At 44.5% G+C, this 24,672-nt stretch overlaps 2 protein-coding genes across 3 annotated transcripts in view; both read left to right on the forward strand.

Moving 5' to 3' along the window:
• The window catches only part of RASGRF2 (Ras protein specific guanine nucleotide releasing factor 2), a gene marked incomplete at both ends in the record, with an annotated part of 226,854 nt that extends 219,593 nt beyond the window's left edge, over positions 1-7,261 (forward strand). For both annotated transcript variants that reach the window (XM_082650502.1, XM_082650503.1), the window contains 4 exons: positions 1,866-1,945; positions 3,573-3,690; positions 4,270-4,338; positions 7,169-7,261. In XM_082650502.1, coding sequence (XP_082506628.1) covers positions 1,866-1,945; positions 3,573-3,690; positions 4,270-4,338; positions 7,169-7,261 — 360 coding nt within the window. The remainder of the gene's footprint in view (positions 1-1,865; positions 1,946-3,572; positions 3,691-4,269; positions 4,339-7,168) is intronic.
• Positions 7,262-14,571: 7,310 nt separating this feature from the next.
• The window catches only part of CKMT2 (creatine kinase, mitochondrial 2), a 28,199-nt gene continuing 18,098 nt past the window's right edge, over positions 14,572-24,672 (forward strand). Inside the window, exon 1 of the mRNA XM_082650753.1 lies at positions 14,572-14,624. The gene's annotated coding sequence lies outside the window, so the exon portion shown is untranslated. The remainder of the gene's footprint in view (positions 14,625-24,672) is intronic.

Below are 24,672 nucleotides of genomic sequence, written 5' to 3' on the forward strand. Positions count from 1 at the left end.
CATGTGCTTGTTTGCATCTGTATATCCTCTTCAGCAAAATACCTAATCATGTCTTCAGCTCATTTTTTAATTAGATTGTTTGGTTTTTTTACCTTTGAGATTTGAGAATTCTTTCTATATTCCTCCACTTTATTCTTCTGTTTCAAAATTATTTTAACTACCTTAAGTGCTGTGACTTCCATATAAATTTTAGGATAAAAACTATGTCTTAAAAACTTTACTGAGATTTCCATTGGAATTCCATTAAACCAATCAATTTAGGGAGAATTGACATCTTTACTACACTGAGTCTTTCAGTCCATAAACACAGTATTTCTCACAATTTCTTTAGGTTTTCTTTGATTTCTTAAATCAGCATTTTGAAATCTTCAACATACAAGTCCTGTATATGTTTTGTTAGATTTATGCCTAAATATTTCATTTTCCTTGGAGATATTTAAATGTTCTTGTGGTTTTAATTTTGGTTTTCACACATTCATTGTTAGTATATACAAATGTAATTGATTTTTTTGTGTTGGTCTTGTATCCGTAACCTTGCTGAACTCACTTATTAGCCCTAGGAGCTTTTTTGTAGTTTCCTTGGAATTTTCTACATAGACAATTATGTCACTTGTAAGTAGGAACAATCTTATTTCTTTCTTTCCAATTTATATGGCTTTATTTCCTTTTCTTGCCTTATTGCTCTGGCTAGACTTTCCAATGCTATGTTGAATAGGATAGTAAGAGAGGACATTCTTACCTTGTTCTTGATCTTGGGGGGAAAGCTTTCAGTTTTTCACCATTAAGGATGGTGTTAGCTGCAGGCTTTTTATAAATGCTTTTCATAAAATTGAGGAAGCTACTTTCTCTTCCCTAGTTTTTGAGAGATTTTATGATGAATGGGTATTGGAATAGTATTTTTATTTTATTTATTTTTATTTAAAAAAATTTTTAACATCTTTATTGGAGTGTAATTGCTTTACAATGTTGTGTTAGTTTCTGCTGTATAACAAAGTGAATCAGCTATACATAATCATATATTCCCATATCTCCTCCCTCCTAAGTCTCCCTTCCACCCTCCCTATCCCACTCCTCTAGGTGGTCACAAAGCATCGAGCTGATCTCCCTGTGCTATAGCTGCTTCCCACTAGCTATCTATTTTACATTTGGTAGTGTATATATGTCCATGCCACTCTCTCACTTCACCCCAGCTTATCCTTCCCCCTCCCCGTGTCCTCAAGTCCATTCTCTACGTCTGCGTCTTTATGGAATAGTATTTTTAAAGTGGGCTTCAAACAGCTATATCAGAATCCAAAAGCTGGACACTGACCCCTTGGTCATGGCTGGGTTTTACCTCCCTCTAACGCGGTGGTGGCCTCAGCCATTAGGCACTGGATACAAAGAGCATATTATCCTGTCACACACATGTCACATTTCATCAGAGTCGGTATTGGTCAGTCCATAGCCAAGCACAGAATATGTGCTTTAATGACTTGGAAATTAACAGTCGAAAAGATTCATCATGAAAACTCCCTGACACAAGTCTTCTCCTTTAAGATTCCCTATTCAACATGTGCTTTTCAGTTCTTTAAGTTCCTAAGTTTCTTGTGCATTACAGTTTTTCTTTTCTACACATTTTCTCTCTTTTTGGCTCAACGATTAGTGTAGTCACTTTTCTTTACATGTTCTTCCTCCTTTTTTTAAACATTAAATTTAAATATAATGCCCCCCTCTATACTTTGAAAGTCATATCACATCACAATAGTCTGGCACAGGTATCAGTAACTGCCACTGTAGAAGAGAACTGAGCATCTTTTAGTAACTTACCACCTTACCAAACCATAGGAATATTTTCATGACATACTAAGTTATTTGTTTCTTTCTAGACAAAAGCTCTAATGGACAAGCTTCAGAAGACTATTTCATCTGAAGGAAGATTTAAAAATCTCAGAGAAACCCTTAAAAAGTATGTCTATCTTAATTATTAAATTATTCATAATTCACAAATATGTTTATATAATTTTTATAGTGTACAAATAGTCACTTACCTCCTACTTTGGCTTGAAAAGAAAAACAAATGGGAACAACCTCCATCACATAGGTGTTTTTCTGATTTCCCTTTTCATTTGGAATACTGTGGATACAGTAAGTAAATAGCTTATGGACATACTCGTGGTATGCAGAGCTTTCCAAATAAGAAGAAAATATCACCATAGTAAATCAAACCACATAAAGAGTAAATAAAACTCTTTTACTATAAAGAGTTTCTTGACTTGGTATTTCTTAATCTAAACACAGTGATTTCCTGTGATTTTTTTTTTTTTTTTGTGGTACGCGGGCCTTTCACTGTTGTGGCCTCTCCCGTTGCGGAGCACAGGCTTCCGGACGCGCAGGCTCAGCGGCCATGGCTCACGGGCCCAGCCGCTCTGCGGCATGTGGGATCTTCCTGGACCGGGGCATGAACCCGTGTTCCCTGCATCGGCAGGCGGACTCTCAACCACTGCACCACCAGGGAAGCCCTCCTGTGATTTTTTAATTTAAATATTCCAGTGCCTATTGATTATTGTTATGTATTTTTGACCTTTTATTGCTGGATCATTCTCTCTTTCTACAGACACGCACACACACACACACACACACACGTGCACAGAGACAGAGAGAGAGAGAGAGCGAAAGAATAAAATGTATTCTCCTGCAACTTGTTTTCTTATCATCTACTGCACATACTTGCCTTACTCTGGAAAATATTGTCCTGTGATGCCCTGAGAGAAAGAAAGACTCATAGTAACAACAGTGACAACAATAGCACAAGAACTATTCACTGAATACTTGCTAAATGACAGACTCTATGTGAAGTGCTTGATGTGTCTAATTTAAGCCTCACAGCAAACTAAAGAGATAAGTTTTATTGTCTCCATTTTACAGACAAGGAAACTCCAGTTCAGAGAGTTTGGCCTGCATCACTTAGTAAGTGGTCAAGCAGGGACTCAAACCCAGTTCACTCTGGATCAAAAGGCCATATTCTCAGCCTCTAGACTCCTTGAGAAAAACAAGTTCATCCCCCTTCCAAACAGCAAAGGTCTCACTTTAGCATGTAGTTGTCATATTAATTAAGTCTATACCTTCTAAAACATTTAAGTACTAACTAAAACAGAAAACAAGTTTTACAAGCTCTAATTACATTGATGTTTTTTTCCACCCACTTCTTTAAGGTTGAATGTTTGCACTTTAATGAGGTGAGGGCATGGGGTTTTCCTACATGCTTTTACCCCTCAGAGAAGTGTGGCCAATGCAGATAAATACTGCAAGCAAGTCTCGCTAGCAAACGTTAGTATTTGTCTGTAAGACATCCCGTTGTTTGAAATACCATTGTCTCAAACACATAGTAAAGCATGGGCGGTAATTTTGTATCATATTCTATTGTGAGGCATATTTAAAACTCTGCATATCATAAGTGTGCTTCTGAAAATGGAATTTAAAAACTTGATTCTTCAGGGTGGGAGCAGCACATTTGCTTCCTATTTATTTTAAATGGGGAGGTAAGTGGACACTTGTGGGAATGAGCATGACAACAGTACCTCTTGGTCTTGCAGTTGTAACCCCCCTGCTGTTCCTTATCTGGGAATGTACCTGACAGACCTGGCGTTTATTGAAGAAGGAACACCAAACTTTACTGAGGAAGGCCTCGTCAATTTCTCCAAGATGAGAATGGTAGGTGAGAATTTCATACAATCAGGCTGTCTCAGTGACATCAGTGGCTTACAGAGAAGAGGCGACATCATGGAAGGTCACTGCTTTTTATGCTCGAGGTGAAGAGGTGGTGGACACTGGTGGTGGACACCTGATGTTGGCTGATTCAGGAGATTTTCGCAGGTCCATTTCAGCTTGCAGTCTGGACAAAGAGGGTAGGGAATAAAGCTCCAGGGATGACTTTCTAGGACTGACCAGTGATAGACGGGTGCTGAGGCTTCTTGCTGGACAGCTGGGTTCTAAGCACCAAGTTAGAAGCAAGGAGCCCATGGACACTAGCACCCAGGGCTTGCCACTCCTGAACCTGAGGCCGCCCCATGCCAGCTGTTTCCCTGATGGTGAATTCAGTATTTCCTTGCTGTTAACATTTTGTGTGGCTCATTAAAGGACAAGAAAGTCCTGGGGCCTGGAGCATGATGGGACAGGGCTCCAGATACCTCACTGGAGGAAGGGACTGACTTCTCTGGGACGGGCTTCCAGAAGAATGTGCTGCAGCACAGGGGCAGTACTTAGGCTTTGCTCTTGTTGTTTCTCTGTCAGATATCACACATCATCAGAGAGATACGCCAGTTCCAGCAGACTTCCTATCGAATAGACCATCAGCCAAAGGTAATATTGTGTGGTTGTAAGAGAATTTAATGAAGAAAAAAGGGGAAATTAATTCATTGGAAACAGCAGTAGAGTAGATCAATAATACCAAAAGCTGACTCAAAGAAAAGACCAATAAAACAGACAAATCTTTGGTAACTCTGAGTAAGAAAAACAAGAAAGAAAGCAAAAAGAATATCAATTCATCATCAAATTCTATCTGTTTTACATCCTGTATTTCTTGTGAAGCTGGAACCACCCCTGGTCCAAACTACCAATATCTGTTACCTGGTCTACAGAATGCAAATCCATTCTACAAATTTACAGCCAGATAGAACTCTCTGGAACACACAGTGGAAGTTGTTTGCTTTATTGGCTTTCCTTTGCTCTTAGGATAAGGAAAGAAAAAAATCTTGATATGTCCAAAAAGTCTTGCATTATGTGGTCCCTACTCATCTTTCAAGATTCATATCACGTCTTATACCCCCTTCCTCTCTCCATCCCAACCATAACTGGCCTTTATTACCTCTTTCTTTCTTTACTTTTGTTCCTTCCTTCCTCCCTCCCTCTATCCCTCCCTCCCTTCTTTCCTTCTTTTCTTTTCATTTTTTAATAGACATTATTTTTTAGAATCATCTTAGCTTTACAGAAAAATTGAGAAGGTGAGACAGAAGATTCCCATATAACTCACAGCCAATTATCCCTATTAGTCATGGAACCTGACATACTTATTATGAAACTCATAAGGAAGGTTTAATAGGCCAAAAAAAATAAGGACTTTTTGAAAAATAAGAAGAGTAAGGGAGAGCTTACCCTACCAGATACAGACACTAAAACTGTACTGAATAAAACAGGACTATATTGGCACAGGAATACAAACTCAATGGAGCAGGATAAAGTCCAGATGCAGATTTTGTCTATATGAAAATCTAATATGGGATAAAGGAGACGTTTAAAGAAAGCGCCAGAAAGAAACTGACCATTGTATAAATGGAATAGGAATTTTGGCTCTCTGTCTTATACCATTCACAAAAATTAATTCCAGATGAATTCACTACTTAAATATTAAAAAATATTAAATTATTTAAATAAAATATAGGACAAAATTTCATGACCTTTGGGTTTGAAAGACCCTAAACACAGAATGCAAAATCTGTAAAAGACAAGCTTGATAAAGTTTTTGCTGAATCAAAATCTAAAACTTCTATATGACAAAGGGCAATTGTTTAAAAAGTCAAAATACAAGCAGTAGACTAGGAGACAATGTTTGTAACATTTAAAACAAAGAGACAGAATAAAAGTATTCCTATAAATCTATAAGAAAAGCATAAACAACTCAATAGGAAAATTGGCAAAGCTATAAGCAGGTAACTCACAGAAGAAGAAACAAATAAATATTTGGAAAATGTTCAACTTCATTAATAAGAAAAAATGCAGATTATGAAGCATCATTATCAGCTATCAGAAAGACAAATTTTTAAAATATTGATAACAGCAAACATGAGTTAGGGTATGGGATAACAGGTGCTCTTATGTACTATAGGTACAACAGTTTTGGAGGTCATTTTATATTACGTTTTAAAATTAAAAATTGACATACCAAGTAACTGGAATTCTTATACACTGCTGGTGAGACTAACACGGTACAACCTCTTTGGAAAAACTGTGTCATTTGGAGATTTCTTGAAATGTTAAATATGCATCTACCTTATGACCCAGGTATTTATCCAAGAGGGAAGTGAAAACATGCCCATTAAAAGTCTTGTATAAAATGTTTATAGCATTTCTTAATAATAGCCAAAAATTGGAAACAGCCCAGGTGTCCATAAATAGATGAATGGATAAACAAATTGTGGAACATCTATACATTGGACCCACTACTCAGCAATGGAAGAGGACAAACCACTGAAACACGCCACAATATAGATGAATCTCAAAACATTATGCTGAGTGGAAGAAGCCAGACACAAGAGAGTACATACCGTGTGATTCCATTTACATGAAGTTCTAGAGCAGACAGAACATGTGGTGGTAGAAATCTGAGCAGCGATTGCTTCTGGCAGCAGGTCAATTGGGAAGCTGCATGAGGGAACTTTCTGGGCTGATGGAGTTATTTTCTAGCATGCTATATATGTAAGTTACATGGGTGTTTACATTTGTCAAAACTAATCAAGCTATTAATTTTACTTATGTCTGTTATATCTCAGTAAAAATAAAGAAATATTTTCATGGAGCTACCCCATGTTCCAACATGTTCATCTCCATATCCTTTCCTTTCATTTCATTTCCAGTGTCTAGAGGACCATTCACATGTGAGCACTAAGAAACATGCTAACAAGGACTTCACTGTAACTTTGTGTCATAGTGAAACACTGACAGCCACCAAACACCCATCGATATGAGATCATTAAATAAACTCTGACATGTCACACTGTTAATGGTGCACAGCAGTTAGAGCTCTTTGTACTGACATGGGGAGCTCTCCACAACTTCTAGTTTGACAAAAGCAGAATAAAATGTATCGTTTTGATACCACTTATAAGGGGAAAAAATGATTTCTGTTAAGTGCATGGTAATGTCTAGAAAGACACAGAAAAATGTCTGGGAGAATACAAGCCAACTGATAACAGTGGCAATTCTTGAGGGCAGTGCCTGGGGGTGGGAGTTGACAGAGGACTAGAGATGTGTGATTTTTTTTTTTTATAGTAAGAATATATTCATAATTTTTTTAGTTACCTAAAGTATTTCAATGCTTAGGAGAAAACGTTGAATTGTGTCAGGTTCCATGCAGAAAATGTACGTACTGGTGTTGTGACAAAACTCAAAGTGGGGATTCCCCTTTTTTCTCCAGGTCACTCAGTACTTGCTTGACAAAGCCCTCATCATAGATGAAGATACACTGTATGAGCTGTCTCTAAAAATTGAACCTCGGCTCCCAGCTTGACGATCCAGCCTTGCCCTGAGTCGGTGGAATTTTCGTGGAAAGCAGAAGGGACAGAACTGTGCATGCCACGCCTCCCACAGTGCAGGGAGGACGGGGGTGATGGAGACGAAGCCAGTCTCCTTTGTCCCCCGAAGATGATGGAACCAAACGGGAATTCTGTCTCCAGCCAGGGGAGCCCAGTTGGTTGGAGTGGAAGACAGATGCTTCAGACTTGGGTGGGAAGGTGAAGAGATTGATATTTGGTAAAGCTGAGGGCACATTTGCATGAGGGAATATAAGACGGGAGGTGCTGGTAGCCATTTTAATGAAGCAGGTAAGAAGGGGAATTTGAAACTCTGCTGCATATTCTATTAGAACTCGGGGACGAGGGTCCGTAGAAAAGGCTTGTGATGTTTCGCTGGCACTTTACTGGCCCGGTGCACCTCCCAGTCTTCTCCTAGGGTTTAACTGCTTCTGTTACATTTCCTTTGTTACAGGCTTCCAGAAGAGCTGCCTCTGTAGGGATGGGCCGACACATAAGCAATTTCAGTCCTCAGCATGTGCATGGTCCTCAGTGCATCATAAATATTTATATTGGAGGAATGGCATGTTCTGAAACTGCTCTTTCAGTCTTTAGGCAACAGGACAGGGAAGACAGGTTGAAAGTCAAGTGGATTTGTACGTAACATTTCCATAATTAAAAACTCAGTAGCCGTGCCCCTGCGGAGCCCAGCCAGTGGCTCTCTCGAGGTGGAGGAGTGGGGGGCTTCTTCCTGAGGCTGTGGAGACCAGGAAGCCAATGCCCTTGGAGAGACAGGTGCAGGCTTTGCAAAACGATGCCCACGCACCTCACCGGCAAAACTGTGGAATACGACAAAAGGCCACAAAGTGCTACAGGGAAGAGTGGGTTTCAATGCTAAGTGAAAAGATATACTTAAAAATCATCTCTGCACCTTGCTGTGCTTGTTTTCTTCCCTCCCCCGCCCCGCCGCCCCCCACCATTGGTAATGTGGGAATCCATTCTGATTTACACAAACCATTTTTAGCCTCACTATGAACGTTGATTGTATTTTTTTTAAAAAAAAAGCTGTTTAGTGGGATTTTCTTTTTAAAACCCACCCTTCCGTGTGCTGTTGGTAGACGGTTCTTCCTCAGTCTTTAAATTTGGAGACATTTCTGAGTGAAAATATTGTAAGTATATGGGAAATGGACCCAACCACTCAACAGCCCTTGTGTCAGAAAACCAAATGCAGGGGTTAGTCCTCCTACCCTAGGCTGGGAAAGCAACCTTGCTTCTCCCAGGATTGTTGGTTGTTGAAGAAATAGGGCTATCTCATGTTTACCTCCCTCTTCTCTTCTCAGGGAGACCTCTGCTTTCAAAGAAGAGAAAAGATATAGAGTTATTGTTACCTGAGCCTATGGCATCTGGCAGGCATGAAGCATATTGATGCAGACAATGAAAACAAAATTGACCTGGCTGCTTTCTCTCTTTCTTTGCACTTTAATTATGTTGTTAGAGCTGACAGCTGACTAATAAATTCAACTTGCTGGCTCATAAGACCCAGGGAACTGATAATGTCCCACAGAGGTGGAGAATGTACATTTTTCCTGCATGGTAAGGGCCATGTCTGTACATAACTATATAGTGAAATATCAAGTTAAGTAAAAGAAAATACTTATCATATTTGAAGACCATTCCAAAAATATTTTCAATAGCTCATATTAGCCAACAGGATAGCACTAAACCCAAGGAGGGTGACTTATGGATGCTTTATTTTTCTTTTTTAATAAAAAGTTGCTTGTTTTTTCTCTTTAGTTTCAAATAAGAGGTTGATGCATCTTGATGCATGATAAGAAGCATGGGTTGTTTGGATCCTAACAACGCATAACTTACCATTTGTTTCTCAATGTTCAGAAACAGAGTTTGAACTAATATATGTCAATTGCACCAAGCACCGCAAAGTCTTGCAAAAGAATAAGAAAGTCAAGGTGAACTTTCTTGGTGCAAAAACATAGTTTTGAAGGTGAACTAAAATCAGGACAAATCAGTGGAAGGACCACACACATAGTAGTTTCAGGCAGAGCAACATGCAGAAAGCTTGATGCATCGGACTCTGCCCTTAGAATCCCCAAAGTCTTCCAGAAGGGAGGGTGTGGTTCTGTGGGCACTGTCCCTGGAAGTTTGGACCCTTAATTCTCTGACCCAAATGTTGCAGAGGCAATGCAGCCATTCTTTTTTTTTTTTTTTTTTTTTGCGGTACGCGGGCCTCTCACTGTTGTGGCCTCTCCCGTTGCGAAGCACAGGCTCCGGACGCGCAGACTCAGCGGCCATGGCTCACGGGCCCAGCCGCTCAGCGGCATGTGGGATCTTCCCGGACCAGGGCACGAACCCGTGTCCGCAGGCGGACTCTCAACCACTGCGCCACCAGGGAAGCCCAATGCCATTCTTATTAGAGAGAAATAGGAACTAGAGGAATTTCCAAATACTTCTCCCCTTTTGGCATACAGGTTTTCCTCAACTAGTGACCCAAAGCTTTCAGGCCTATTTCCTGCAGAATGTTGGAAGCGCCCCCCAGTGGTCAACTTTGGGCACTGTCAGTAGTCTATGCTGACCTTTTGCATTTTATTGAGTCACACACCCCTCCTTCTGCTTCGTAGAGTCTGAAGCCTTGCTGGAGCTGCAAGAGAGAGAACTCCACCTCCAAGGGAGTTGCTTTTGATGACCTGCACTATTTGGGGGCCAGCTGGGAGAGGAAAGTGCATTTTTCAATTTGGTCACATTTAAAATCCCCAAGAGCAATTTGTGGTTTCTTTTTGATTGTTTAAAGCACCCATCCTCTTCTGCCTTGCAAGCTTTGTGTGACTGTTGGAGTGTGCACCCCTGGCTGTGTCTGCTTATATTCTATTATATGAGACCCATTTCTATGAGTAGATGGGAGGTCAACCCCTAACAGCCAAGTAGGGAACACATATTCTTGCAAAATGAACCCAGAAAATCAGAAGTAAAATCCAGTTTCTTGCTTTCAGATGAATACCCACATTTTGTACTGTCAATGAAATTATCTTGGGGATTTTAGGAGATGCCTTTGGTTATTAACTAAGACATCCAGTTTTGCTACAGGGACAAATCTCTTACATAAGCCAATATATTACACAGATTTAGGAATGAAGTAGAATGTTGTCACTTTTCCTTAGTGTTTCTCTGAAGGAATTTAAAGAGGGAATTTTAAACAACTGTTGCAGTATTTTCAACTGGCTTTGACACCAAGTCCCCACTACTGTTTGCTAAATTTCAGTACAGATACTGAATACCTTTGCAGAGAAAACTCCCTTATGTTCCAGTTTGGAGTGTGGGTGATGATGGACCCGCCCCTCTTTTTTTTTCTCACAGTGCTATAACAGACAAGACCATGGGTCAGCAATGATTGGGCCACTTTTAAATTCTTAACTAAAAAGAGTAATGCAATAGAGGGGTTGTTCCTAATAAAATTAACTTTCATTTTAAAATAAAGGATTTTATTTAGCTTTTCTTTTCAAAGTTTTATTTTCTTCCCCCTGGATGGGAAAAAAAGAAGAAAAAAACCTTTCCCTTCACTTTATAAGATTTTTTAAAAACCAGCCTGTGAAGTTTATCATTTTTACTGCTGTTGAAATGGTATAAAAGATAACATATTATTTATGGCTAAAGGATAGAGCTAGGCTAATGTCCACAGCCAGAAGGAGTAAGTGAATAGGATTCATTTTCATTTCAGAAAGACAACAGATTGTAGCTTTAAATAATGACTTGATTACAGACACCACTGTGTGAATCCTGGTAATAAGACTTGAGTCAATGAAATCTAATCAGAGTGTCATTTCTCCATGTCTGTCAGTGACTTAAAATTAAGGCAGGGCAGAGCTAAAGTAGAAAACAACCATTTTGTTGTAGGTATAAACACATGAATGATTCAGAAAATTATTCATCTTGGCTACCACACCACATGACGTTAATATTAGGGTTGATTTGATTGTACTTGATCTCACTTGCTCAAGAAAAATAATAGTTCATCAATAAATGATGTTGAACCACTGTCTTTGACACCACCGTTGAGTTTTCCATGGAAAGGCAGTTGTGAAAGAGCACTGGACTAGGCATCCTAGCCCTGAGTCCTAGGCTCAGATCTACATCTAAAGCCTTAGGCCAGTGCTGAAACCTCTCTGATCCTCAGTTTCTTCATCTGTGAAATGGAGCTAATAGTGATTCCTGTGCTGCCTACCTCACAGGGCTGTCATGAGGACAAAATGGATTAGACTGTAAACCGTAAAGTGCTGTCCAAATGTGAGGTAACTTGATTACCATCCTCATCTCTCTTCTGCAGAGGATTTAAGTGTATTTCTTTGTGATTTGTATGTGTGTGTGATGGACAAACCCATGTGTTACTTTGAGAATTATATTGTTTGTGTCCAGTTGCTTTGCAAATCTATGGACATTTGTGACTCCGCCAGAGGGGTTTGTGCTGTGGCCTAACACTTGCCGGGTGAGGTGTGGGTTATGCCTGTATGCAAATTAAACTTTGCCTTTCTCGAATTCTCCAAAATCTCCTTAGTCTCTTCATTTGATTCTTTTAGCATTTTTCTATCTTGTCTCTTTCGTCACAATGGGCTCCTTCAGATATTCTTTTGTTATGCTTCTGAAGTTCGGTGGGGGAAAAGGTTTAGAGGAAGCCATGCTGCAGGTACCAAAATATTAGAGAATTTGGAGGACCTCAAATAAATATTAAGGGTCATCTAGTTCCACTGTCTTTCCAGGGCTTACATCTTTCCTGTGCCATCGTCAACCCAGGTTTGACCACCTCCAGGCACAGAACTCATTACTGTCCAAACAGCTCTGTTCACCTAATGGCAGCTGACAAACAGGCTGTGGAGAGAAAAGGTGCTGAGGCCTGGCCCAGCCGTCACTGGCTCCAACCCTGGATGAGCCCCTGAGCCATCTAGAATTACTGCAATAGTTACGTGGAATAATACATAGGAAAATACTTAAACTTTTTTCAAGTAGATGAAGTTGTCCTAACATTTAGAGCTGAAGGAAACGTGACACAGCTGTTGAGCACAAGAGAGAACTGAGGAAAGGAAGAATGTAGGTCCCTCCTGTCCCATTGGTTTCCTTTTCCATTTCTGAAATGAGCAATCAGCCTGGTGGGGATTCAGGAACCCAGGTTCCTTTCCTCTTGTTACTTGGTCATTCCTTACGGCATCGCCCTTGCCTGCTGGTCAAATCTGTGTCCTGCTAAATCCAGGCTCCAGCTGGATTCGGGAACAGAAAAGAGAATAAGCCCACGACAGGAGATCTCCTTTAGAGCAAGTGATAGGGCAGTTAAACACTTCACTTCTATTCCTGTCCCTATGGCAAGAGCAAGCCACATGGCCACCCTGGCCACTAGGTGTGGAAAGAGCCTTCACCCTCTGAAGGGAGTTGGCAATGATAAGAAAGGAGTACGTGTCATATGACAGAGATCACATCTGAAGGATTTTCGGAAATCTGGAATTTCTGTTGAGTCACCTGTGGAGGCTACCATCCCATCACACCACATTTATCGTAAGCGTGAGGATGACTAGGCCCCCAAAAGAAGATACCACACCCCTTTTCTCGATAAGATCCCAACGTCTCTTCTGACCTTACTTACTAACTTATGTAAAATTACACTGTAAAAGATGAGGGGTTGAGGTAAGGTGTGGGAGGTGGGGGGAGGCTAAATGTCCATTAGTAAGGAATTGGGAAAAAAGAAAGATGGCAACTGCCATCCTATAAATTCTACACCTCCATGCTCTTCAAAAGCCTCACCATCCTCCGGATCTGGGCTATTTCAGGCTCACTGGATTTATTTCATCTGATGCCTGAACTGCCATGAAACAGCAAAATAGTGAAACAGCAGCTGGTGAGCCCCACAGACCTCTAGCTTGCTGCCTGTTCTGCCAGGGGAGCCGGAGGGACCATGGTCCATTAGGACAGAATGTGCACACTGGGAACTCAACTCTTCAGAGGAACAGTTTGGTTGGTCCCAATCTGCAATTGTTTAATGAAAGAACATAGGAGAGCCTAGAAAATATCTGAGTATATCATATGCAGAAAGAGTATCACTTTGTAAAAATTTCAATTCATTGTAAGCTAGGTTATAATGATGGCATATATATTAACTGAGGTAAGACCAATACACAGTAAAGTGCTAGAATCTTAAGTGTACAGCTTGAGGAATTTTTACATGTGTGTACCCCCATAAAACCGCTCCCAAATCAGGAAACTTTCCAACCCCAGAAGGCCCTCTCATGCACTCTCCCAGTCAGTACCCCCATGCAAAGGTAAAATATTCGTTTTTTGCTTTGGGTCATATTTAAAAGAGGTGGAGACTCTGAAAGAGAACCTCTCTAGGTGGGAGGTTATTCCTGGGCTCCATCATCCCCTCTGTACATGGATTGGGTCCTGAGAAGGAAGGGAAAGGAATCAGCAGGTGATGTGCACGTGGCCATAGAAGCTGGGTACGTGACCATCACCAGAGGCCTGGGCAGCTCCCTCTGAAATACAGGGCTGCAGTCCAAGGTCCTGGGGGGTCATTGCTATTTACAGTCAACCTTTCTGGTTTGTGGTGTATGTTCCAAGGAGGGCTATTTTTAAGCAGGGCGATGGCCTGCAGGACCTTCTGGGTAGTAAATTAAGCTGGTGTGGATATAAAGTGAGATTGTCAAGCAATCTACTTCAGAGGGCCTGATCTAGAAGAGACGGGTGATTGTCCCTGAATCCAGGCCCCAGACAACAAGCTGGAAGGAGATGTCCTGGTCCCTGGTTCAGAGCATGATTAAAAACTGGAGAGAGGGAGCTTTACACGTCTTCCTTAGCTTGGAGGGGAGAGGGGAGAGGGGAGAGGGAAAAGGGGAGGGCCCCGGGAAGAAGGGACCATCCTCCACAGCTAACCGGGGCCCCAGGGATGGGCTCTTGAAGGAAGATAGGTACAAATTCCCTAACAGGTGCAGCAGTTTCCAGACGGTCCTTCCACCCCGAGGCCGGGGCCGGCAGGCCTGAGCAGCCAGTCAGCTGGGCTGCGGGCCCAGGAACCCCTCGCAGAGTTCGGGGAGAGGCAGCCTCCAGCACCGGATTTAGGGGAGGGAAACGTTTCAGAGAAAGGGCAGATGCTAGAAAACGGCGGAAGAGTTGGAGTCCGGCCTTCAAGGGCAAGGCTCGGGGACCAAGTGCGTCCCGAGGCCTCAGACGGGATTGGCCGAGACGGGCCCCGCCCCGCCCCTCCCGGCCCCGCCCCGCCCGGGAGCCCTTTCAAGGCCGGGCCCCCGCCCCTCCCCTTACAGTCCCGGGCTGTTCGCGAGAGGCAGGACGTGGGAGACTCCCGGCTCCAAGGTCAGTGAGGCAGTGAAACTCGGCTTTATTCCTCCAAAGTGGGGTTACTGCTAGAGCCAGGGTGGGGCCTTGTGAGCAGCGGACCCAGGGCTGTAGGCCGGAACCTGGGCACTGCTCCTGTGTGAAGACTTCATGGTGACTCTCTAAAGAAGCCGGCAGAGCGTCTGTCCTTGGCTGAGCCATCCTGCACGCAGGCGCAGGTGGCCATTCCGTGGGACAGCTGCGCTCGAGGTGCTGGAACCGTGTCAGCACCCTGCCTGCGGTGCCTGTTTTTCATAGTGAATCAGGACTTTTTCTTGATGGAAAAAATCTAAATGCCACTGAATTGGGAACTTTAGCCTTCAACTTCCTTTCCCTTGTAATTTGTAGAAACTAGTTCATTAGTTTTGAGAATGGTTTCCCTAGCAGCATCAAAAGAGGTGCAAATCAGTGACTTGGGGTAAGCTAACTTAAAAATGAACATTCTGGAGCCCTGGAAAGGAGCTAATTACTGATTGGGCCAGTAGCTAGACCTGATTTAAATTGGTTAATGTTATTGCTAGAGATTTTTTTTGTTGTTGTTGTTGTTTTTTGTGGTACGCAGCCCTCTCACTGTTGTGGCCTCTCCCGTTGCGGAGCACAGGCTCCGGACGCGCAGGCTCAGCGGCCATGGCTCACGGGCCCAGCCGCTCCGCGGCATGCGGGATCTTCCCGGACTGGGGCACGAACCCACGTCCCCTGCATCGGCAGGCGGACTCTCAACCACTGCGCCACCAGGGAAGCCCCTAGAGATTGATTTTTTTTTCTTTTATTAGCATTTTGAGATTGATTTTTGAAATCACTAACCCATTAATCATGAGCCAAGGAACTGTTTTCCCCCCACTGGAGGTAAAGATGCTGTAGAATTGACCTACATGTGTTTCATCTCTGGCAAAGGACTGTTCTTTGCTTGCTTGCTTGGGTTACTGTCAGCCCTGTTCCTGTCCCTTGAGTGGGTGACATCTCTGCCTTCGAATACTCTGCTGGGTGTGGAGAGTGACATTCACCAGAACAAGGCAAAACCCTTCGGCCCTCCTCCGCGCTGCCCTTCAGACCTTCCCTTGAGCATTGCCCTGTCTCTGACCCACACAGGGTCAGGTGAAATCACCAGAGGTGGCAGTTCATGGCCTCATGACAAGGCTACGCTAGTTCACCTGGTGGGCTGTTTCCAGAAGTGCCACTTTTCCTATCTGCAGCTATCATGCTTCCTCTGTTTCTAAGCTAGTGTCCTTGGTCTGTTCTCTCTGTGCTCATGGAGAAGAACATGACCACCACCAGAACTTGGCAAAGGGGCTTCTTGAGCCTCCCAAGCAGGCTCTTACAGGATATCTGGGCGTTATTAGGCTGTGTGAGCACTCCACTTCCTCTTCTGCTTTTGTAGGCACCTTTCCCAAAACCCCAGCCTTTAGAGCTAACCCTTCTGTGGGTTAAGGCACTGTTCCAGCAAAGGGCACGAGCGTCACATGCACCCATGTCACCCACTCAAGGGACAGGAACAGGGCTGACAGTAACCCAAGCAAGCAAGCAAAGAACAGTCCTTTGCCAGAGATGGAACACATGTAGGTCAATTCTATAGCATCTTTACCTCCAGTGGGGGGAAAACAGTTCCTTAGCTCATTATTAATGGGTAAGTGATTTCAAAAGTCAATCGCTAGCAATAACATTAACCAGTTTAAATCAGGTCTAGCTACTGGGCCAATCAGTAATTAGCTCTGCCAGCTTCATGACCAAATCTTAGCCTTAGACAGTGGGCCAGAGGCCAGGTCAGTTTTCCTAAAGGGCTGGATGAGGCAAGTACAGGAAATGTGGGGTGAGGGTGAGATAAGGAATGGAGAGTCCTGGGTGTTCAGAGGCAAGAGGAGGATTGCTTCTGAGACACACTTTGCCCCTGGCTCAGAGGCACTGGGTTTCCATCTCTGCCACAGCTTAGAGAAGGAGCCATTTGTCTTCCCAGAGGGAATCACGTGGGACCCTGCATCAGCATTCTGGGAGTTCCTGCCCCTGAGCCAGGAATCCCACAGGGAGCCTGTCTGAAGGTGACTGCTGGAGGTCACACCCATTCCTGCCTGGGAAGCCACAAGGGCTCCTTTCCTTGGGCAGGGAAGGAGGGTCCCACTCCTTTACAGCATTTCAAAGGACTAGATGGTTCCTAGCTTCCTACTTTCTTGTAAACAACTTACCCTTGAGAGGCGAACCCGGTCATGGTTGTATGTCTTCATCACCAGGAGGCCTAGGAAAGACCTCTGTTTTGCAGGGAAGGACCATAAAGCCCTCTGCTTATGACTTTCTACTTGTTGAATGGAACGGGAATGCCCAAGGGTGCCTCTTAGGGTACCAGTATAGCCGGTGGTGGCGAAGTAACTTGAACTCTTTGCTCCCTTAGAACTGGGAAGGAAAGCCATTCTCTGCTGGCCACGAATGGCATCATAAGAATTTTTTCAGAGTGTTCTGTGGAGCTGGTCCAACCCCAAGGACATCTTCTGTTTTGGGGTGTCTCTCTGGAGGGAACGCTGACACGTGGTCCTCCCCCGGTCTTCCTTTGCCCTCCAAGGAACTCAAACACATGGACGCCATTTACAGCTGGACCAAAAATAACTCTGAGTCAGCAGAATGGTACCTATGGCATCTCCATCCAGGATACTCAGGACGACCAGGAAGCTCAGAATTGAGGCCATGACAGAACCTAAGGCCTCCACATCTTAGGATGTCACAGAACCAGACAAAACCCTTAAACCAGGACCCAGACTCCCAGTATGCCTGCCTGAGACAGAGATATAGAGCTCTTGGGCACAGTGACAAAGGGGCTTAATGTGGTGGTTCTTGTGTTTTAGTGGAGAGGGCAAGTGTAGGAATACCACAACACTGTTGCTTTTGGCTGTGATCTTGCACCCCGTACTGAAATCTCCCTGGCTTGGAGCCCAGCAGTTCTGCCAGGTTTTAGCCCTATTGCTGTAAACAGTTATTTTCAAATCAAGAGTCATGAGGTATTCCAAGTTAGGGAAGCTGAGGCAGACAGCTTCTATGGGGTGAGGGCTAGAGACTACCTCCCTCCTCACCCCTGCAAGCCCTACTTCTGGAGGAGAGAGGAGAGAGGAGGGGAGGAGAGAGAAGAAAAGTCCATGCCCCGTCTCCTCAAGAGAAAGGCAGGCTGGCGCAGCAGCCCCTGCATGGCTGGCAGGCGCTTCGGGCACCTGGCGTCAGAGTGGAGAGGGTGAAGGAGCACCTGGGATCTGGGCCACTTCAGCAGAAGCCTGAGGACGGGAAAGAGAGCAGGCTTATAACATCTGGGACTCTGGGGGAGTCACATGCCCCGAGGTGATGGTCCTGTGTCTAGTAGCTGCTGTGGTAAGTGCATGTCTGCGGTCTTGGGAGCCTAAGTGGAGGGATCTGTGTCACTCCCAGGTCCTAAACCACAAAGGTGGTTTCTCTCCAGTTGCTGGTCTGTGCAGGGCTACCTGTGAGGTGCTGTGGTCTGCAAGGAGCCTGCATCCAGGGCCAAAGACAAGCCTAGGTTCAAATGCCAGCTTTATCAAGGTGCTGACCCCAAGACCTGGGGCAGGTCCCTTAACCTCCCTCTGTTTTCCCCATCTACAGAATAATGCCTACTTGGAAGGATTGTTTCAGAGACTGAAAACAGTGTTTGTAAGGACCTCTTGCAGGATGCATGGCTCATGCTAGGAGTTTAGTAAATGATAGTTAAAAAGAAAAAAAGACAGTAAGGTTTGACTGGGCATGTAGGGATGGAAAGGACATTCCAGGTGGAAGGAAAGGCCGGGTAAAAGGTCAGAGTCTGGAAGAACTTGGGAGCCCAACTGAATAAATCCATTTTGCGAACCCTGATGCTGGTTTTCAGAGGATGAGCAGTGGATCGGAAAGTATATGATGGGCTCCTTCTGGAATCAAGTCTTGTCCTCAGATTACAAAACAGAACAATTAGGTGAAACACTTTAAATGCTAAAAATGTAAACTAAAATCAACATTCAAAGAAGGGGCAGACCAGTCTGGGATGACCAGGGGTGGCTGTGGGGAGAGAGTGATAGCTGTCCCATAGGCTTAGGGTCACTAGGGGGAAGGGACTCACATTTATTCAGTGCGTACTGTGGCCTGTCACTTAGTCCTCACAACAGCTCAGGGAGAGGTCTCATCAAACCCATTATAGAGAGGGAGTTGCTGAGGCTCAGGTAGGCAATTCATGGGCTTCCCAGACCTAACAGGGCTTGGGAATTGCCTGTGCAGTTTATACAACATACCTGTGACGGTCCCATTCTTGCCACTCATTCAAAAGATGGAGCCTGGAAATCTGGATTTTTAGCACACTTCACAGTTGATTTTTTTTAGCTTTTAATTTATTTATTTTTGATCATAAAGGCAACCCATGTTGATTTTTACAAGTGATGCAATACAGAATTCTATTAAGAGAAAATTAATAATCTGCCTACTCCAAGTCTGTTGCTCTGAAGTAATGCTTTTTGCAGTTTGAAGAATCACCTTTAGTACTTTTCTTGATGTTCTTACAAATATATGCAAATACATATATACGTATATCATTGTTACAAAATTGGAACCACTCATATTCATTACTCTGCAAGTTTTTTTTCCCTTTTAACCTAAGACTATGGCAAGACATGCATCCAGGTAAAGTGGAGGCAGTTTTAACTGATTCTTTAATAGCTGTGGAATATTCCATTGTCTGAATGTGTCACATTTAATACAACCCTTCTCCCTCTGATAGACAGGTTTCTTCTAGGTTTTTTTTTGCCACTACACATAGTGCTTCACTAAATATCCTTGTGCCTCTCTCCTTGTATACTGGCAGCTCTATTTTTTTTTTTTTTAGAAATTTAGCCTTTTTTAAAAAAAATTAAATTTATTTATTTTATTTTTGGCTGCATTGGGTCTTCATTGCTGCGTGCTGGCTTTCACCGTTTGAGGCGAGTGGGAGCTACTGTTCGCTGCAGTGCACGGGCTTCTCATTGTGGTGGTTTCTCTTGATGCGGAGCACAGGCTCTGAGAGCGCGGGCTTCAGTAGTTGTGGGTCGCAGGCTCAGTAGTTGTGGCGCACGGGCTTAGTTGCTCCGTGGCATGTGGGATCTTCCCAGACCAGGGCTCAAACCTGTGTCGCCTGCATTGGCAGGCAGATTCTTAACCACTTCGCCACCAGGGAAGCCCTGGCAGCTCTGTTTCTGCAGAACAGATTTCCAAAGTGTGATGCTGGGCCAGCGGGTATGCACATTTTTATGTTAATTGACGTTTCCTGGTTCACTTTCCAAAATGATTGCGGCAGCTCACAGAGCAGTCCAGGTGATTCTGATCACAGACAGGGAGAGAGGAGAGGGCCACGCAGAGCTGCTCCCCCCTCACCTCCTGCCCCTAACTCTCCCAGCACTACTCAGCAGGAGCCTTTTAGGACCAAAAGAAGACCCCACCTTGCCCTCTAGCTTGGGCCTTTATTTACCTGTCTCCCCAAGAGCAGAATTCCTGACTTGGAGCAGCTAGGTGTAACTTGTCCTGCAGAAAGGCTCTTAGAAGACATCAGGGCTGAAGGAAGGGAGGGTGCCTGGGAGCAAGCTGCAGGCGCAGCGGGGCTGTGGGCTGGAGAAGAGAACTAGGGCTGGCCTATCAGGGATACACATCCCTGCAGGACCAGGCACCCCTGCTTGGCCGAGTACCCCACTCTGGACTAGGGGGCACCTGCGTCCTCAGGAGAGAGGGGGGCTGAGGGAAAAGGCTCTGTCTTGGGTGAGCAGACCCAGAGAGGCACTAGGAGACGGCCTGGCCCAGGAAGTGGCCTGATTAAGGTGCAAGACAGAGGGTCTCAGGCAGAAGCATCCCAAGGAAGAAGCCTGCTGTGGATCCAGGCAGGCTCTGCAATTGCCCCACACCCAGGAGGTGCGGGCTTCCTGAGTCTCTGGGGGATGCTCTCAATGTGTTCAGTAGGTAACCCTCCATCTGTCAGAAGGAGCAAGGGAGCCCTCAGCCCCCCTGCCCTTGAACGAAGCCGAGTTCCCTGCTGCTGAGGTGAAGGGAGAATGTTCTCAAACACGCTGTGGGCAGCCTGTAGAGTTGACCTCTCAAAAGGAGTGCACAGTGATAGTAACAGATGTGAGCAGATTTTCAGCCCTTCATAAGTGCCAGGCCCCGTTTGGATTTGCCCCTAGTAGCTGCAGGTGTTCTGGAATCTAGAATCAGTCAAGGTTGTCCCCACATCATGGGTTTTCTCTGGACCTTTGGGGACAGGCAGCCACTACACATCCTAGGCAGATTCAGTCCCAGTGTAATTCAACTCTAAATTTCAGGGGAATTATCTGCTATAGAATCTCCCCAGAGCCAAATTTGGATGAGTGACAGTGGTCCAGGACGCTTTGTCCTCATCCAGAAGATTCCGGACCTAGGCATAGAACAGGGCGTACAGTTAGCCTTTCTTCCTCTCTTCCTTTCTGCAGCATTCCAAAGTAGATTAAGTGTGGTGTGGACTGAGGGCAATGGCCATTCTCCCACCTGGAGGATGGCTGGAAGGCAGCCGGCCATAGAGAGGCGATGCACCAGGCCTCTATAGTCATCTGTTTATGGATATGGGTGTGCGGTGTCTAGTCATTGTTTCTGCTCTGATCTTTTGCAGTTTGTGTCCGGGTACTAGTCCCAGGGCAGGTGGAAACAAGTAATACCTCAGTCTGATTAAGACCAGGCAAGCTCCCTCAAACAGTATAGCTGAGTGATCTGGGCCAGCTCCAGGCCCTCCCAGGGACTCCCATGGGGCTCTGGTTCCCCTCGAAGAACACTTACCCTTTGCCTGGTAGTTGCCCAGGTCGGGTGCTGGTTAAGAGCATGGACTAGGAAAAGAGACCACTGGTCTTGAATCCCAGTATTGCCACTCACAAACCGTGTGCTTCTGGACAAGTTATTTTACCTTTCTTTACCTCCATTTGCTCATCTGTAAAATGGGGCTAATAAGAGTATCAACCTCATGGGTCTGTTGTGAGGATTTAATGAGGTAATAACCATAAAGCTAACAGAACCATGTGCCCAGCATAAAGTAAATGCTACACGAGAATTTTCCCCTCAGACTGTGAGCTCTGTAAAAGCTGCCACGTAGTAGGCACTTAAATATTTATCAGACAAATAAGTAAAAAGATACCTATCCTCACCATCTTATCATCCTGTCTTGCCTCTCCCTCCATTATTGCCCACTGTGACCCCTCTCCCCCAGAGCACATCAGTGTCATTCACGGTGACCGTGACCCACACTGCCTGATGACCTCTGGAAGTCTGTGGTCACTGGTGTTCCTGGAAGGTGGAGGAAGCCCCGAGGGCACACCCTCTGGTTCCTCTGCCCCTCAGAGCTGCCCAGAATGAGGCCTGTGTGCTGGTTGGCTGTTTGGCCCCCGCAGTTATCCTCTCTCGAGCCCTCTCTGGAAACCCTGATTGAGAGAAACGATCCAGTATCCCTGAGAGAGCATAAAGAACCAGAGGCAGCTAGAAATATCTGGCAACTCCATCCAAACATACTGTAATGTTGTTTGTTATTAAACCTGATAAGTAAAAACAGGATCTTCATTTAAATAAGAAACTACTACTGAAACTCAATACATGTGATTTCTCTTTAGCTGTGTGACCTTTGGCTGTCAGTTAACCTCTCTGTTTTTGAGGTCCCTCATCTTTGACATGGGGCAAGATATCTGCTTCTTGGGGTTGTTGTAGAGAAAATACTTGGCACTTGAAAGTACTAATTTTCCCCCCTTATTAAGATATGAAATGATTTTTAATAATTCCACTTATTCTACAGTGAAATGGGTTGCTCTAGGAAGTGGTGAGATCCCCAGCACTGTTGCTATTTAAGGAGGGCTGAAAGGAAAGGATTCCTGCATTCGGGCTGAGCTACATGACCTCTAAAGTTCTTTCCCACCCCAGTGTCTCTATGGCTGTTCATTCACTCACTCATCCAGCATTTTCTGAGAACTTACCACATGCGGGCCAGTGGGCTTGAGAACCAAGAAAAACTATGACCCAGTCCTGTGGTCTTTGGGTCTTTTCTCTTACATGTGCCAAGTGCCAGGTCAGCTCTGAGTGATGTCCATCCTTGACCTGAGCCCTGCTGAGCTCCCGACACCGTCCTCCCCAGTGTGTGGGAGAGGGAGATAACAAAATGAATGCTCCCTTCCCTTTTCTTAGAGCATTTCCTTTAGAAAACTTGTAAATTCTGTCTCTGCCCCTTTGAGATGTATTTAAATGTTTTTCAAAGCTAAGTAAGCTTCCATCCAGCTTAACAACCCAGGACTGTCTTTCTCCAAGGCCTGGGAGCCATCTCTTTGAAATGTAAACACCAGGAAGATAGCACCCCAATCTCCCAGGCTCGGTGGTAAAGACCTGCTGTCAGAGAGATGGGAACAGCTCATTTTCCCTTTGGATAAAGGCAGTTAACTAACACAAACGGCCACCCCAATGATCAGGTGAATTTAGAGTGAATTCTGTGTGACAAATGGTGCTGTCATGTCCTCTTACTTGAGTTACCTGAAGAACAGGCGTAGGTGGGTCCTATCAGCACGGCTCTTTAAGAGGGTGAGATTTTGTTCTGTCTTTCCAGTCTCTTTAGCTGATGTGCATCACAGTCTGGTTTCGTGCTTAGTCAATAATCAAGCTGTTTTCTTTCTCTCCTCTGTCTTTTGGAGAGAAATTTCTGGGTGTCGGGAGACTTAAATTTCCCCGACACCTAGCACTTTTCTCTTCATCTGACCCCTCCTCCCCCACCTACTGCTCAGTCCGAGAAGGATCCCTGGAGGAAGGAAGGGCATGCAGTGGTGCTTCATCTGTTATCTGTGGGGTAGCATCTGCTGGATCACCCCTGGAAACCGCCGAGGATGGGCTCAGTGGGCTCCCAGCGGGGCAACCAGCCTGTCATGGCTGAGAGGTCAGGAGCCTGTGCTGGGCTACCCTGGCTCAGAGGCAGCTCAACAGAGACCAGGAGCCTGAGCAGGGAAATGCTGAAAACCTGCCTACCAGCCTCACTCAGTTGCTTTTATGATAGGATTTCAAAATCAGTAGCTGAAAGGGACGTGTTTAGTGTTATGTAAGTAGATTTTTTTCTCAAGTTTTGATCCAGGAAGCTAGCTCACAAAATTGATTCTATATTGGCTTGGATACCAGGCCTGGGGCTTCATAGCAGATTAAAAGTGAGAAGTACTTGGGAGTAAAGGAGCCAGGTTAGTAAGGTGCCCTGGAGAATAGCCCAGGGAAAAGGACCCATTCCCTTAGACCTACATGCATTTAAAAGGAGATACATAGGAGGCTGGTATGATATCCTCCTTCTGGAAATCAGGCAGAGCACTGCTCACAAATAATTATGTAAAGCCTGGGAGGAAGTGTTTACTGAGCAGCTACTATGTGCAAGGATCTGTGGCAGATGAGTTCCTGTCCTTGAAGATTTTACCCATCAGCTGGGAAGATAATCCGAACATAGTGGGGAGTTCCCTAACATGACAGGAGATACAGGACAATTGAGTTCACCAACAAATGTCAAAAAACTACGCAGCTCAAGTGCAAGTGAGTGAGCAGCCCGTGAATGCTTTGGGAACTCAGAGAGAAAGCCATCACCTGAGGCTAGAAGGGCACAGGGAGATTTTGTGGGGACAAGGCACCAGGCTGTGGTCCAGTCAGACAGGGAAAAATGGACGGCAGAGTCCTAGTTGAGGGGCAGTAAGAAGCAATACTTTTACTAAAACAGTAACAATAATTTTACTAGAACCAATTAGTGTGGTTTATTGCATTAGCACAAAAGTACGGACAGAAAACTGATATCTTAAAAAGTAATATCTATATTAGAATATATATATATATGTGTGTATATATATATATATGTATATTTTCAAGTTGAGATTGTACAGGCTCTAGAGCTGTCAATCCGAATGTCGGGCCAGCCCACTGGGTCCTAGGTGTTCTGGGCCCCCATGACAGTCCCTGAATGTATGTGCACATGTGCTTGTGTGAGCCTTCACAAAATTCTGAATATGAGCTTCTTTAGTTGACATTTGCCTCT

Source organism: Grampus griseus (assembly GCF_964374135.1).
Source record: "Grampus griseus genome assembly, chromosome: 3".
Classification (NCBI taxonomy): Eukaryota; Metazoa; Chordata; class Mammalia; order Artiodactyla; family Delphinidae; genus Grampus; species Grampus griseus.